At 43.7% G+C, this 14,177-nt stretch overlaps 2 protein-coding genes across 2 annotated transcripts in view; both read right to left on the bottom strand.

The window, feature by feature from the left end:
* The window catches only part of LOC310875606 (serine protease 33-like), a gene marked incomplete at both ends in the record, with an annotated part of 108,977 nt that extends 106,502 nt beyond the window's left edge, over nt 1-2,475 (bottom strand). The window contains 2 exons of the mRNA XM_083788897.1: nt 1,702-1,770; nt 2,331-2,475. Coding sequence (XP_083645023.1) covers nt 1,702-1,770; nt 2,331-2,475 — 214 coding nt within the window. The remainder of the gene's footprint in view (nt 1-1,701; nt 1,771-2,330) is intronic.
* Nucleotides 2,476-2,679: 204 nt separating this feature from the next.
* On the bottom strand, nt 2,680-13,904 carry LOC310875605 (E3 ubiquitin/ISG15 ligase TRIM25; the record flags this gene model as incomplete). Its single annotated transcript, XM_083788896.1, has 9 exons — nt 2,680-2,948; nt 4,069-4,217; nt 5,284-5,306; nt 7,749-8,054; nt 8,469-8,567; nt 9,913-10,021; nt 10,995-11,219; nt 12,140-12,426; nt 13,677-13,904. 9 exons carry the CDS (start codon nt 13,902-13,904, stop codon nt 2,746-2,748), a joined length of 1,629 nt encoding a protein of 542 aa, XP_083645022.1. The 3' UTR covers nt 2,680-2,745.
* Nucleotides 13,905-14,177: the final 273 nt, after the last annotated feature.

Here is a 14,177-nt window from a genome sequence, read left to right as displayed (position 1 = left end):
ACCCAAATAAATAATGGTCCTCGGTGAACATACTGCTGGTTTTCTATCACAGTGGTTCTCAGCCTTTTCAGGCATTGTGACTTGTGAGCATGGATATAGGCCTTTTTCTTTTGCTTCTTTCTTATATAATTTGGCATTGAGGTATGACATTTTCATTGGAAGTCCTTGAATTGTCAAGTCCATGTCACTTCACTGTCAGGTTGAGAACCACTGTTCTATCCTACCAGACTTTTTGCACCATATGATCATCATCAAGGTGCCCGTCATGTTGAAATCAAAACGTATAGGAAAACTACATGTATTATTAAAATGGCCATCAAATGGTGAAATTACAACAAATCTGGGGATTGTACATGAACATTGTAAACAAAACCCAGTTTAAACCCTCAGTAATTGTTTTCTTAATCAATTTCCCATGGCTAATGAGTAATGCTCATAGATGATGCGCATATCACGTGACGGCATTGTGTGCCCAAAAACAGCCAAGCTACGAGCTTGTAGGTAGTCTGTTTTGTGCGCGCGCTGCAAAGTATGAATTGGGCATACCGGTAACCTGTTTAAACTCTGTCGGGTGGAAACCTCATATGTCCACTTACTTTTCAGGATTCAAAAATAGCAAACGTAGCAGATCTACCGTACAAAGCTCCAAACGTGTCATTTCAAGCCACGTTTTGAGCTTGTAGATCTGCTACTTTTGTGGGACACTGTAGTATGATCAAGTAGGGTATTCATTTACAGGAAAAACACTACAAAAGTTAAAATGTGGAGATAAGAGGTTCCTGCCTGACAGCAATGATATATAATACAGCAACATGGGATTTCAGAAAAGAGGACTTTTGAAGTGGTTCAGATGCATTCAAGCATGCAGCAAAACTCAAGATTTACCTTGAAGCATTTCAGCCCCCTGGACAACAAAACAAAGTTCACCGCACCCTCGTCAACATTCTGCTCAAGCAAATATTGCCCAATACAAACAGCAGTACACATAGCAGTAAAGGCAGCACCATTATACACAGCAATATCGTACATTAAAGAGGTTCACACTAGATAGTGCCGTCTGTGCAAAATGTGTTTCGGCTCCCGAATATTAAATGTTCTATAAAAATACATGTTGGAGGTTTTGAGGCAAAAAGGGGGGGGGGGGGGGGGAAGTGTCAGTGGCCGTTTTAATTTGCTTTATATGCAACATTCCAGTTTTATAGGACAGGGCTGGGCAATATATTCATATTATATCGATATCATCTGGGATTTTTGTGTGATATGGCATAAGTGTTATGTCACTTGAATCGCATTCGTCAAATATGTCAAATTGTCAAAAACAGCTAAAATAGCCGTCCTACAGGCTCACATGTTTTTGAGCCTGTAGATTTGCTTTTTCGATATTTTTGGAAAAGAATAGTATAAAAGAATACTGACAAAATAATATGATCATTATCATAATATCGATAGAGATAGAGAATTGGTAAAAAATTATAATATTTGATTCTGTCTGTTTATTGCCCAGCCCTATTAACACGAATGATTATAGCGTCAGTATAATCAGCCAGAGAGTTGCAGAAAAGAATAAATGAAAAACGTGCCAAAAAAACAAATTAAGCTACGGTCTGGAAACCCTAGCTGGCATTATCACTTCATCCTCGTCGTCCTCCTCCTCCTCCTCTTCTCCTAACTCCTCCTCTTCCTCCTCCTCCTCCTCCTCACCCTCTGGGCTGTACACGTCGTCAGCAGACTCGCTCTGGTCCTGTCCTTCCTCCTCCTCCTCCTCCTCCTCTGCAAGGTTATTATAATTAACCAAAACTAATTAATACATATGACCAAAAGTGTAAAAAAAAACAAAAAACCTAACAATAAAACTAAAATAGAAATATTAAACATTATAATAATCAAATCTAGAAACAAATTAAAACTAACCAACTGATTAGTTTTAACCCATTAAGACCTACTGACCACATTCTGCGAAATGTCTTCTAAATCCTGAAAAACATGGAGCTCAAACGTTTTCATGTCAAGGACCCGCCGAATTTGTCCGCAGACCCCCCCATCTGAAAATGCTGTTCCAGCCATAGACATTAACAAATAATAGATGGGCCTGGGCCATGGTTCAGTGGTCCAGGCACCTTGGTTGGTAATCCAGTCTGGCAGTGTGCCGCGGGTTCAACTCCCGATCCAGACGGCCTTTACTGCATGTCTTCCCCCCCATCTCTCTCCCCATTTCCTGTCAGCCTACTGTCTGTCCCTTCATAAAAAATATAAAATAAAGGCGAAAGCCTTTATTTTTATTTTCTCCAACGGGAGGAGGAAGTCAAGCGAAGTGCTGCAGGCTGCGTCACTGCCACTCAAGCGACTACTGGCCAAGCACAGCACGTCTTTCCCAGGACTTCCGTTAATATTGCCAAAGCCAGTGCCGCTGGGAAACGTCCCCTTCCGTCCCCTACCCGATGCCTTGCAAGGAATCTCGGGAAAGCTTGCCTCCATGTTGCCTTCCCTCGAGATACAAACGCCCCAGAGCCGGAAGAGGCGTCTACCGACTACCTTTATATGTCTATGGTTCCAGGGACCCCCAGAAGCAAATATTTAAATTAAAAACGTCCGCTGTGAAAGAATATCAAAGATTTTTCAAAAATAGCAGATCTGCTCTACAAGCTTGTAGGTCTTCTATTAAAATAATGGCTGAGGTGGTAAAAACCTAAGATATAACCAACAGATATGTTTCAGGTCCAGGTTAAATGTCAAAGTGAACTAAAACTAAACTAAAATGAAAAATCCCAAACTATTATAACCTTGCTCCTCTGCCAGCTCCTCTTCGTCGTCGCTCCTCATGTCGTCCTCCTCCTCCTCTTCGCTGCTGTCATCCAGGTCATCATCATCGTCCTCCTCCTCCTCCTCCTCCTCGCCCTCTTCCTCGTTCTCCTCTTGCTCCTCTTCCTCTTCCAGCACTGGAAAATTACCTTTAAAAAATACAAATCACAAAAACAATAATAATAATTCAGACAATTAAAGTTTAAAAGTAATTGTTTAGTGCTTAGTAACGCATGAATGTTTTAGAAAGTATTAATTCATGATGAATTAAGTATTTATTAACTAATGCTTAAAAGTGTATTAATTTCAACCAGGGAAACTCCCCCCCCCCTGTCAGGTGTAAACGGGCGACTTGGACACTCATGCATGAAGGAAGCATTAGTTCAAGTCCGTTGCTCTCCCCAGGTTGGCGGAGGGTGTGTAGAACCCAGGATCACATTAGAGTGAATAATGGGTTACAAAATTGTGGGATAAAAATTAAGGGAAAAAAAAGTATTAATTTATTTAAATTGCTACCCAATCGTTTTGGCTAGAATCCACGTTGGGCAAGAACTACGCTGTAGACGGTATCATTTTTTGGGGGGTGGAAGTTGCAGGATTTTGGCGGAAGTACAGCTCAAGGAAATGACGTTGACGCTTTACAAATCAGTCTACATTCTCTGTGAATGAAACAAGAAAAAAATCTGACAGATTTTCCGGTCCGAACTTCCGCCGATACCTTCTCTGCCTTAGGTTGTGACCAGGCTTTTCTCTTCGCAGGTGAGTAAAGGCTCATACATAGTCTGGATTTTCGGTGGTTAGGTGACCACCGAACTACAACATGACGTCACGAGCCGTGGTGAATAGCAAACGACCGCCACCGCTCCAGCCCTTCTCTCTGTTTTTACTCACCACCGCCCAACGTTATTTCAGCTCCGGTGGTCAGCTCACCACCGGAGCGGTGGTCACCTCACCACCGAAAATCCAGACTATGAATAGGCCTTAAGGCTGGGACCGTGGCTGGCTAGAATCACGGGAAATGTTATGTGCAAAGGCTCATGGGAAAAGTAGTTCCTTCATTCTTAACATTATGTACACACACTTTTATTTCCTATTATTTGAATGAAAATTAATTTGTTTTATTGTTATGATTCACTAAGAGCCTGGCTGGTTTGACTCCAGGCTTTAAAAAAAAACCTCTTAATATAAGGATTCAAGGACCGTCTTTTATGAAAGGAAATAACAGTTAGTTGCAGCCTAACAGAATTGAAAAAGTATCCGTCTTCTTACACAATGAATCGATTGCAGTGATTATGGGAGAGTGGAGCTCTGCTTCCAGCACTTTCCTCATCTCCTCTTCCATCTGGACTCCCAGAACATCCGTCTCCGTGTTAATGTATTCAGGGTAAAACAGGGACTTTCGCAGCTGTCGGCGGCACCTAAGGATGGACACACACACACACACACACACACACACTTTATGAATGCCATGTTTTTTTTGCATTTTAACCATAAGCCTAAAGTACATCAACGTTTTTCGGCTTCAGGCACTAGAGGTGTGCATCGGCACTGCCCTCAGGATGCAATCTGATTGCGATTAGATTCCACGATGCATCACACTTTTCTATAAACATGCACAACAGCATATTTTTAATCAGTCAATACAAGCAGTCAGATATACTGAACAACATACTTTCTTATATGCAGTATAACAATTATATTATGAATAATTATATTTACAATACATACAAGGACACAAATATTTACAAGGTGCTGTACAGAATGCAATCAGCAAATCCCAGACAAATACCCACACACCCTTCAGGAGTACAAGTAACAGTGTCTTCGCCATATTTGGCGGCTACAGATTGGCACAGAATTTTGCAAGCCGTTTAGCTGCTTTTTTTGCATCCCAAGTTGTTGGAAGGAAGCCTCTTACAACCAAACTATGTGCATGTCCTAGGCCGCCGAAGATAAACACAAGTAGATTGCACCTGTAGCCTAGCTCTATGACGGTCTGGAGGAGCGGCTAGCAATGAGGTGCATGTGTGGAGGGAAACCAGAGGGAAAGTTGAGTTTGGTGGGAAGGATCTGTAACCTGGCTTTTACTGTAAAGGTAATAATGTCCTCATTGAGAGCAGTGTTCCTTAGAAATTAATGGGAAACAGAATGTTCAGCATGGGGCAGGCAAGCAAGTTTCCCCTGGAGTTTGAGTCCAGTCCAGAGTGGTTGTTGCCGATGTTGGAACATATCCAACAGGGTTCTGCCGGGCACCCTTAGGTGTCAACAGGCCGCTGTAGGTCACTGTTGCTCTAACAGAGGTGAGGTCAGTTATTATGTCCTAGCCAGCTCCCGAACATCCCCATCATCATTATTCAGCATGACACACACACACACACACACACACACACACACACACACACACACACACACACACACACACACAGCAAATTACTCCCGTTTTACTGGGATTATATTGCCATGAAGACAAATAAAAGTACTTACTGTTTTCCTGTTGTCTTGTATGCCTAAAAAGAATACATACAGACACGTGTGACTACATTGATTCCATGCAGTAATCGTCTATTTAAATGTAGATATTTAGCAGATGTTCTTCCCCAGAGAAAAGTATAAGGGTGAGGCAAATGCAGAGTAAGGTCAATAACACAAGTTACAAAACAAGGTACAAAAACCTTTTATAAAAGATTGCCAATCTTTAATAATTTCATTTGAACGAACCCGTAAAACACGAAATAACTGCACATGGCTGGCTGTTGGATAATGGAAAAACATGCATCTCTATCTTCAGTTGGTCAGGAAAGCAGAAGGGAGTTACAGCAGGGATGGGACAATATCAAAATTATCACGATTATTGTAGCAAAGATTATTGCGATCAACGATATTATTGTGATAATCGAAATATGCTTAAAGGGATAGTTCAGATGTTTTTAAACTTAAGCTATATGAAATACTTGCCATTAATAGTGGTTGCAACTATATTAAAGGTATATTCAGTGATTTCACTCAAAAAACCTTAGGTTTCGTTTTTGGCTGTGGGACCCAGCCTTTCGTCCAATCAGGATAGAGAGTCAAAAACGAATCCTAAGGTTTTTTGACCCCCAGGGGTTAACTGGGGACAGGGAGGAACTCCTTATATGGCCAGCACACTCTATAGTAGGGAGGATTATCACAACAAAACAAAAAAATAAGTGATATTTGAATTAAGTGAAATCACTGAATATACCTTTAATTGATTGCCCGAGTCCCAGTGTGCTCTGGTTTTGGTCAATATTAAAGTAGTTCTAGTCATTTTGTGGGGTGCACTGGGGCCACGCAGTAAAAGTAAATTAATTCACAACGTAATTTGTATTGTTGACCTATTTCAAAAATATTAGCACACCTTTCGTTCAACTTTGACCCCTCTATCACATTTTTTGGGCGTAGTGAAATATGGACAGAAAAAACATAGTTCCGTGTGATAGAGGGGTTCATTTTGTGGATCCATTTACTTTTACTGTGTGCCCCCCACAACATGACCGGAACTACTTAATATTTCACCAAAACCAGAGCAGAACTCCCACCACGGGACTCTGGCAATCAATTAATACAGTTGCAACCACTATATTATTGGCAAGTATTTCATACAGCTTAATAAGTTAAAAAAAAAACGGAACTATCCCTTTAAATCTCAAATTTCCGACATCCCTATTCTGGCTTAGAGTATATATGAATAGAGACGGCACCCGGAGGAAACCCTGAGGCGAAATGGACATAGTGGCCGAATTTGGTATTGCAGCTCGAGCCAGCGCTGGTCTGTTGACTATCGTTGCGCACGTTCATGTGTTTGGGGCCATGACACGTGAACGAATGTTTCATACGTGAACGCGCACAAACGGCACAATGATAGTCAACGGCAGCGCGTTCATGTGTTTGGGGCCAATCCATCCCAGAATGCACTCCTACACGGAAGGAGGAGTGAAATCGCCTCATGCGCTTTTGAGCAACTTAATGCAAGTGGATGGGAGGAGAACTCGGGTGTCTTCTCTATTCATATATACTCTTAAGTATTCTGGGGGGGGGGGGAGGGGGGGGGAGCCTGTAGATCGTCTATTTTGGGGGAATTGATTTGTGCAGTGTGGACAAAAAGAGCCTACTGTATGACAGTGTGTCCTAAATTAAAATCTTTACGAAGGTTTTTTTTAATCGTGATAAACGATCGTCCCATCCCTAGATGTCTGGCAAAAAGGGTTTGCATTTTATTGTCTCCACCAGGCCGAAGGCATGTGGGGAGAGTATGTTTTGCACTCCGTCCGTCCGTTTGTGTGTCCGTCCGTCCGTCCGTCCGTCCGTGTGTGTGTCCGTGACAGGCTAATCTCGCCCACCGTTAACCCGGTCGATGCCAAATTTTGCACACACACTCCCTGGATGCCAACGATGAACCTCTGCCCCAAACTTTCCACAACGGCCTGTTATAGCGCCACCAAGAGGCCGCTTTGTGCAAAAACTTCACCGTTAACCCGGTCGATGCCAAATTTTGCACACACACTCCCTGGATGCCAACGATGAACCTCTGCCCCAAACTTTCCACAACGGCCTGTTATAGCGCCACCAAGAGGCCGCTTTGTGCAAAACAAGTTTTTGCACAGTACACCTACAGATTTTGTCCAAACATCACGCAAATTGGTACACAGTCTCTCTAGAGCCATTCAACGAAACGGGTCTTTCAGATTTATCACACTCCATCCTGATTGGTTAAGATTGGCTTCCAAAGTTGCTCAGTTGAGTGCTCAGTTTCAAACAAAATGCTGCAAATCATGAACACATCGCGTGATTTCCGTGAAATTGTGCACCCACATTCCCACTAGGCCGAGGACGAAATGCCACATGAACAATTTCAACTCAGCCTCAAGGTGGCGCTATAACTGGCCGAAAAGTGTTTTTACCTCTAACTGCACGGATCTGTGGATAACCTGGTGGAGACCTGTGCCCGGAAGGGCACTTTTTCTAGTTATTATTGTTATTATAATTATTCTTTTGCTTGCCTCAATGAAGCGAAAGGGGTCGTTCTCGCTCATGAGGCCCTCGACGCCGACTCGGACCTCCTGGAGCCGCGCCTCGTCCTGGCAGATGCGAGAGATGTTCTTGAGGATGGCGGGCCCGTTGGCGTCGCAGTGGAGCTGCGTCCAGTGCTGCAGCCGGAGGATGAAGCCGTCCACTATGACCTGCATCTCTTCGCGCAGGCGGCTCGTGCACTCCTCCGAGTCCTCCATGAATTTCTACACAAATGAGGAGGAGGAGTTGCAGTAAAAGGCTGCTCCTTCAGGTAATGGATATGTAGGTGGGGGGGGGCATATGTTAGTCCGACATACCAATAGTCAGACACACGTGGCCGGTTAAGACTCACCCGTCACTCCGAAATGCATTACCAGTTAAGACAATATTGACTTAGTTACATGGCCGGTTAAGACTGATATGATGTTAAGGGATTTACATGGCCGGTTAGGACTGAACGCGACCAACGTCTCTGCGTTTCCAAATCGCAGCCAGTCGGCTGAGCTTCAGGCGAGCTTGCTGGCTCGATTGCATTCGAGTGATAAGTAACCTTTGATTTGAAAAGTACCAGTTTTGGACATAAGAGGTTTCCAATCGAAGAGACTAAAAAAACACATATATAAATGAGGTCTTCTTACTCTGTTCTGTCTCTCCTTCTCCTTCTGCTCCTGGAGCTTCCTCTCTGCCCAGGTGTACCTCCTCTCCACTTTGTTCAGCTGCCTAGTCAGCGACCCCTGCTGTTGATGAAAATAAGCAGAGGACACAAGAGAGAGATTAAATCAGTGGGGGGGGGGGGAACCCCCAAGGGTCCTTTAGACCACTTTAACCCTATTTTATACTTTTGGATATTTGAAAATAGCATATCAGCTCACAGCCCACAAGGTGCTTGTGATGTGACACATTGTGAGCTTTCACGTCTGCCATTTTTGAAGCATTTCTGAAAAATCTAGAATTTTATTTTTAGAATAATAATTTTGAAAAAGGTAAAAATACACAAATCATTCATGGTGGCCCCTGGCATAATGTCTTTCCAGATGTGGGTCCATGGCCAAATGCATATTAATAAGAAAAGAAAAAGGACTTTTAATAAAATGTGTTCCCTGAAAACAAATATTTATAGATGGGAGGTCTGTGGCCAAATACATATATAATTGTGGGTGGTCCTTGACATGAAAACGGCACCTCTGCTCTCATACAGCAACATACTGTATGTGCTTTCAGAAAACTGTTAGGATTTAGAAGACATTTGTAGAATCAGCCTCAGGTCTTAAAGGGTTAAGATAAATGCATTGGGCTTAACTAACCGGAAAACCATGTGACATCATGAGCATCTCTCCCCCTCTCTGTTACTAGTCATTCACACTCTTCCTCCCTCTCTCACACAGTCAATTGAATTACTAGTCATTCACACACTCACACACACACACACACACACACACACACACACACACACACACACACACACACACACACACACACACACACACACACACACACACACACACACACACACACACACACACACACACACACACACACACACACACACACACACACACATTCATGCAGATGCCAGAGGCATCAGTGGTCATTGTGTAAAAAACAAACAATGAAAACGTGGGTCACCTGATCAGAGAACAACAGAGCAGCAAGGCTAAATAACACAGTGTTCTCTCTTACGGTTTACCCATTTAGAGATACTTTTCATGCCCTTTGCTGTTGTGATTTCGGTCATTATAAATCACATGGGTGTCAAACGTTTTAATTTAACCCATTTAGACCTGAGTTAAAAACATTCGCTTTGAGCTTGTAGATCTGCTATTTTTCCATAGCTAAATTATAACATAATGTTTGAAACAGCAAAAGGGGTTCCCGCCCAAAATGGGTTTTAAAGAACCTGCAGTTTAGTAAGCATTAGGCCTGACCCCCAGTTCTGAGAGTGTAGTGTATGAAAGGAACTTTGTGTGTGTGTGTGTGTGTGTGTGTGTGTGTGTGTGTGTGTGTGTGTGCGCGTGAACCGTGGGTGTGTGTGTGACTGTGTGTGTGTGTGACGTGTGTGTGTGTGTGTGTGTGTGTGCAGACCTTGAGATCTTTCATGGTGTTCTTCAGGGTCTTTATGGTGTGTTCCTTGTGGCCTCCTTCGATGACACAGGCGTTGCACACCAGCATCTTCTCGTCCATGCAGTAGTAGCTGTGGCGACAAGTATAGCAAATTAGCTGACAGATTTACAAAGCCCGTCTTTGTATTTAGAATTTATTATCATCATCATTATGCCGGGGGGGACCGAGCTTCTGCGGCTCGGGCTCATTTGCTCTGGAACTCATTTGTACGTTTTTCCTAAGGCCTAGGTAATATTTTATTGCTCAACTATTATTATTATTTTTTTATCAGCTGACTACAAATGCTGTTTTCTTTATTTTTTTGTGTATGTTGTCTTTTGTTTTATTTTATTTTCATTTTTTTCTCTCTGATGTTTGCTGTTACATGTCTGTAAAGCACTTTTGTTTGGAAAAGCACAATATAAATACAATGTATTCATTCATTAGTATGCATTTCAATACAGACTGACTGACAGACAGACAGACAAGAGAGACAAGTTATCTACTGGTCTGTGTCAGTTTTCCACCAGGTACAACTATGGAACAGCTATACTGTGATCTCAATCATCTCATACTCTACTTCACAAAATCATTTTAGATATAAGCTTAGAATCAAATCTATCAATTCAATGTCTTCCACTCTTACACATACACACACACACACACACACACACACACACACACACAATATACAAAATAAATCTACAAATATGTACTTTTTCTACATTTATACTGTGTATCCATTGTTGTATTATTTATTTTCCCCAAATAACTGTTTGATTTGAATGATTTTTGTATATTTTTGGTTGTTAATCCATTTTGGGCAGGAACCCCTTTTGGTGTTTTAAACATTATGTTTTTTCTTGTGGCGCAAATCCTGACAGAAAACTGTCAGGATTTAGAAGACCTTTTATAAATTTCGACGTCAGGTCTAAATGGGTTAAATGAGGTGAGATTAACCTATAATACACTAAATCTCACCTGCACAACCCTATAATAATGTTATTGTTTCAAATGTGTCGTTTTTAAATGTGCAAAGAAAATAAAAATAAATAAAAAAAGACCTGTATATCTCGTCGTGCTCCTGGCACTTCCTCCTCCGGAAGTCGTCCGGGGCGATGGGGTCGGTCAGCACGTGCTCCCGGAACGCCGGCAGCTCCAGGTGCGGCTTGACGTGCTCCTGACACATGGACACCTCGCACTTCAGACACATCTTCACCGCCAGGGGGCGACACTCGGCGGCGGCAGGCGCAGACACGACGACGGACGCGCCCGCGGTCACCACGTCCCTACAATTTACAAATAAGGTCATTTTTAAGGAGGACAACCAAGGTACATCAAAGGCATATGGGAACAGTAATCTAGGATCATAGCTAAACCAAGAGCCGATCATCTGAGAGTATAATATATATTATTTTAAACAAATCACACCTGTTTGAACCGAGCGGTGCAGGCTGTGTGTGTGTGTGTTGCGTGTTGCAGTGGTCAATGGGTGTGTGTGTGTGTGTGTGTGTGTGTGTGTCGAATGCGACCCCAATTAACTGACTGCTCAGTGCTGTGAATGGCCCGGCTGCTCAACAGTGTGCGACCTGAATGCGACCGCAATCATCTGCAAGGGGTCAATGGGTCGCACTACAAACAGTCGTATTCTAAACGGACATAGGGACACACACAATACATTGCCCTTCATTGGAGCGGTGTGCACCGTTCAAAAGAAATAATACAAAAATGTTACGGTCATGAAGTGACATTGATAAATTCAAAATATTAGCAACGTGTTCCGAGGTACCCCTTGACCCCTTGAGGTACCACTTTTCTTTAATTATCCTTTTTTTTCACCAGTGTCAATTACCGGTATCTAATGTAATCCTGGGCTCTACACTTTAGAGGCAGTTTAGAGACCAGGATTACGGCATGGTTTTTGTGAGGGCACCTACCCTAGGGGACACGGGGAGAACATGCAAACTCCTACACAGAAAGATCCTTTCGCCAACCCCACCTAAGGCACAAACTTTGAGAAAGCCCTGCCTTAGGGCCGATTCATACTCCTATTTTAGAGCCGAATAAAAGTCGGTTCGGAGCCTACAATGTGACGTCATTTGAGTTTCGGGGGGGGGGGGTACCGTCTTCGGTGCTACTGAAAATTTCTGACGAGCCGAAATCATTTGGGCACTACAGCGCCGAAACAGGAGTATGAATCGGCCCTTACCCGTCGTCCGTGGAAGTGGAGGAGGAGGGTCCTCCCGGGGCCTCTTCCGGCGCCTCGACCATATGCGGCGCCTCGGCCGCGGCGGTACAGTAGTCACACAGCACTGCCGCTAACGCGTTCCTGAGAGGCTGCTGCTGCACCCAATGGGACGAGGAGGAAGACGAGGGTCCCGCCCCGTGGGCGGAGCTGGCGGCGGCGGCAGAGGAGGAGGAAGCGGCTGCTGCCGCCACGGCGGCGGCTGCCGCAGCCTTGCCTCTCTTGCGGTAATCCTCCGCGATGTTGGCCAGCTTTGAAAGGCATAGAGAACACAGGGTTAATCTCAACAACCTATTTTGTTGTATTTTTAATGTCATTTTGTTTTAGCTACATTGTTGTCTTCTGAAAAGGTATCACTACACCGGCAGCAGCACCAAATCATAGTTCCATGTGACAGAGGGGTCAAAGTTGAACTCTATAGAGCGTCGCAGGCTTTCCCCCTTTCTAAATACTAATTATTTGATCGGCCCAAAATATCGTGTTTGTTGTCATGATTTGTCACGATCCGAGTTGGCTTTGTCCGCGGCGTGACCGTCTTTAAATATACTTTTTGAAAAGCCTATGGAGAAAATGAACGGAGAATCATTTCCTGGGCCGCTCGTCGTTCTGAAAGGGGGCGGGACTGCGACGCTCTATATGGTAGGTCAACAATACAAATGACCCCCACCAAATGACCAGAACTACTTAATATTCACCAAAGCGAGACCTCCCACCACGGGACCCAGGCAATCAATTAAAATTTGCAACCACTATATAAATGCTAAAATGGTAAATGATAAAAGTATTTCCTACACCTTTAAGTCCAAAAATCAATTAACTGAGTAAATTCAATTGTGAAATTAATCAGATAAAAAATGTTAACTCAATTAATCCATGCTTGGATGACCCTCCCCATACGTACACCTCATAATCCCATCCACTCTGCACTATCTAGCCCTATCTGAATGGGGAAAAACACAAATTGGTTATTGCCATAAAACTCTGCAGTTTTCATAGGCAGCGGCGGCTCAAATCACATGGTGACAGGCGAGAGACACCTCCTGCCACACTTTTTGTTATATATAGAATGTAAACATACATGTATAAATGCATACGTACGTTAAATGTATACTGTACACTATATCCCCCTTCTTTCCATATTATATAACAATATACAGAAAAACATGGCATATTTTGGACATAGTTCGAATGGTGATTAATCATGATTAAATACTTTTTAAGCTGTGATTAATCTGATAAAAAAAATATATCGTTTGACAGCCCTACTAATAACCCTCTAACAATCAATATTTAATTTCAAGCTTTTTTCCCCCCACACCACGCCCATTTCCCCCCACCCAACACAACAGTGGTCACCAGGTTCTTAGTCAGGGTGGTGGTCCCTGGTTCATAATCAGTTGAAAGTCGCTGAGATAAATCAGTGTGGACGGTTCTCAAAATGTTTTGTGTCGAGGAAGGAGACCGCCAGGAATAGAAGAGCCGTTTCCTTCCTTCAACTTGCCTTGAAGTTCTTCTGGAGGCAGATGGTGTATCGGTGGCTCTCGCGGCACTCGGGGCAGCGGAAGCGGCCGCGCTCGGCCTGGCGCTTGAGGCGGCGCAGGCACGCCAGGCAGAAGTTGTGTCCGCAGGGCAGCAGGTGGGGGTCGCGGTACACGTCCAGGCACACGGGACAGGTTAGCTCCTCCTTCAGGACGCTGGACTGGTCGGGCAGCAGGCCGGAGGCGGCCATGATTGTTGGGCGGTAGGCAGGTAGGGGAGGGAGGGAAGGGAAGGGTGGTCGTTCAGACTGCATGGTGGTGGTGAGAAGAGGGAAGGGGGGGGGGGGGGGGGGGTTAGTACTTGTAGAAGTGGTGTAAAGCAGTGGTTTTCAACACTTTCCATATCAAGGTTCATTATTTATTTGAGCCACAGACCACCTGAGATTTAGCCTCTCAGACCCAAAACGTAGAAGGTTTTGTTCACAATTCCATGATGTATTGATGTTGGTACCATAGAAGAGATA

Source organism: Protomyctophum parallelum (assembly GCF_964188405.1).
Source record: "Protomyctophum parallelum genome assembly, chromosome: 18".
In the NCBI taxonomy this organism is placed as follows: domain Eukaryota; kingdom Metazoa; phylum Chordata; class Actinopteri; order Myctophiformes; family Myctophidae; genus Protomyctophum; species Protomyctophum parallelum.
The sequence above is the reverse complement of the archived record's forward strand: the minus strand, read 5'-3'. Positions and strand labels throughout refer to the sequence as shown.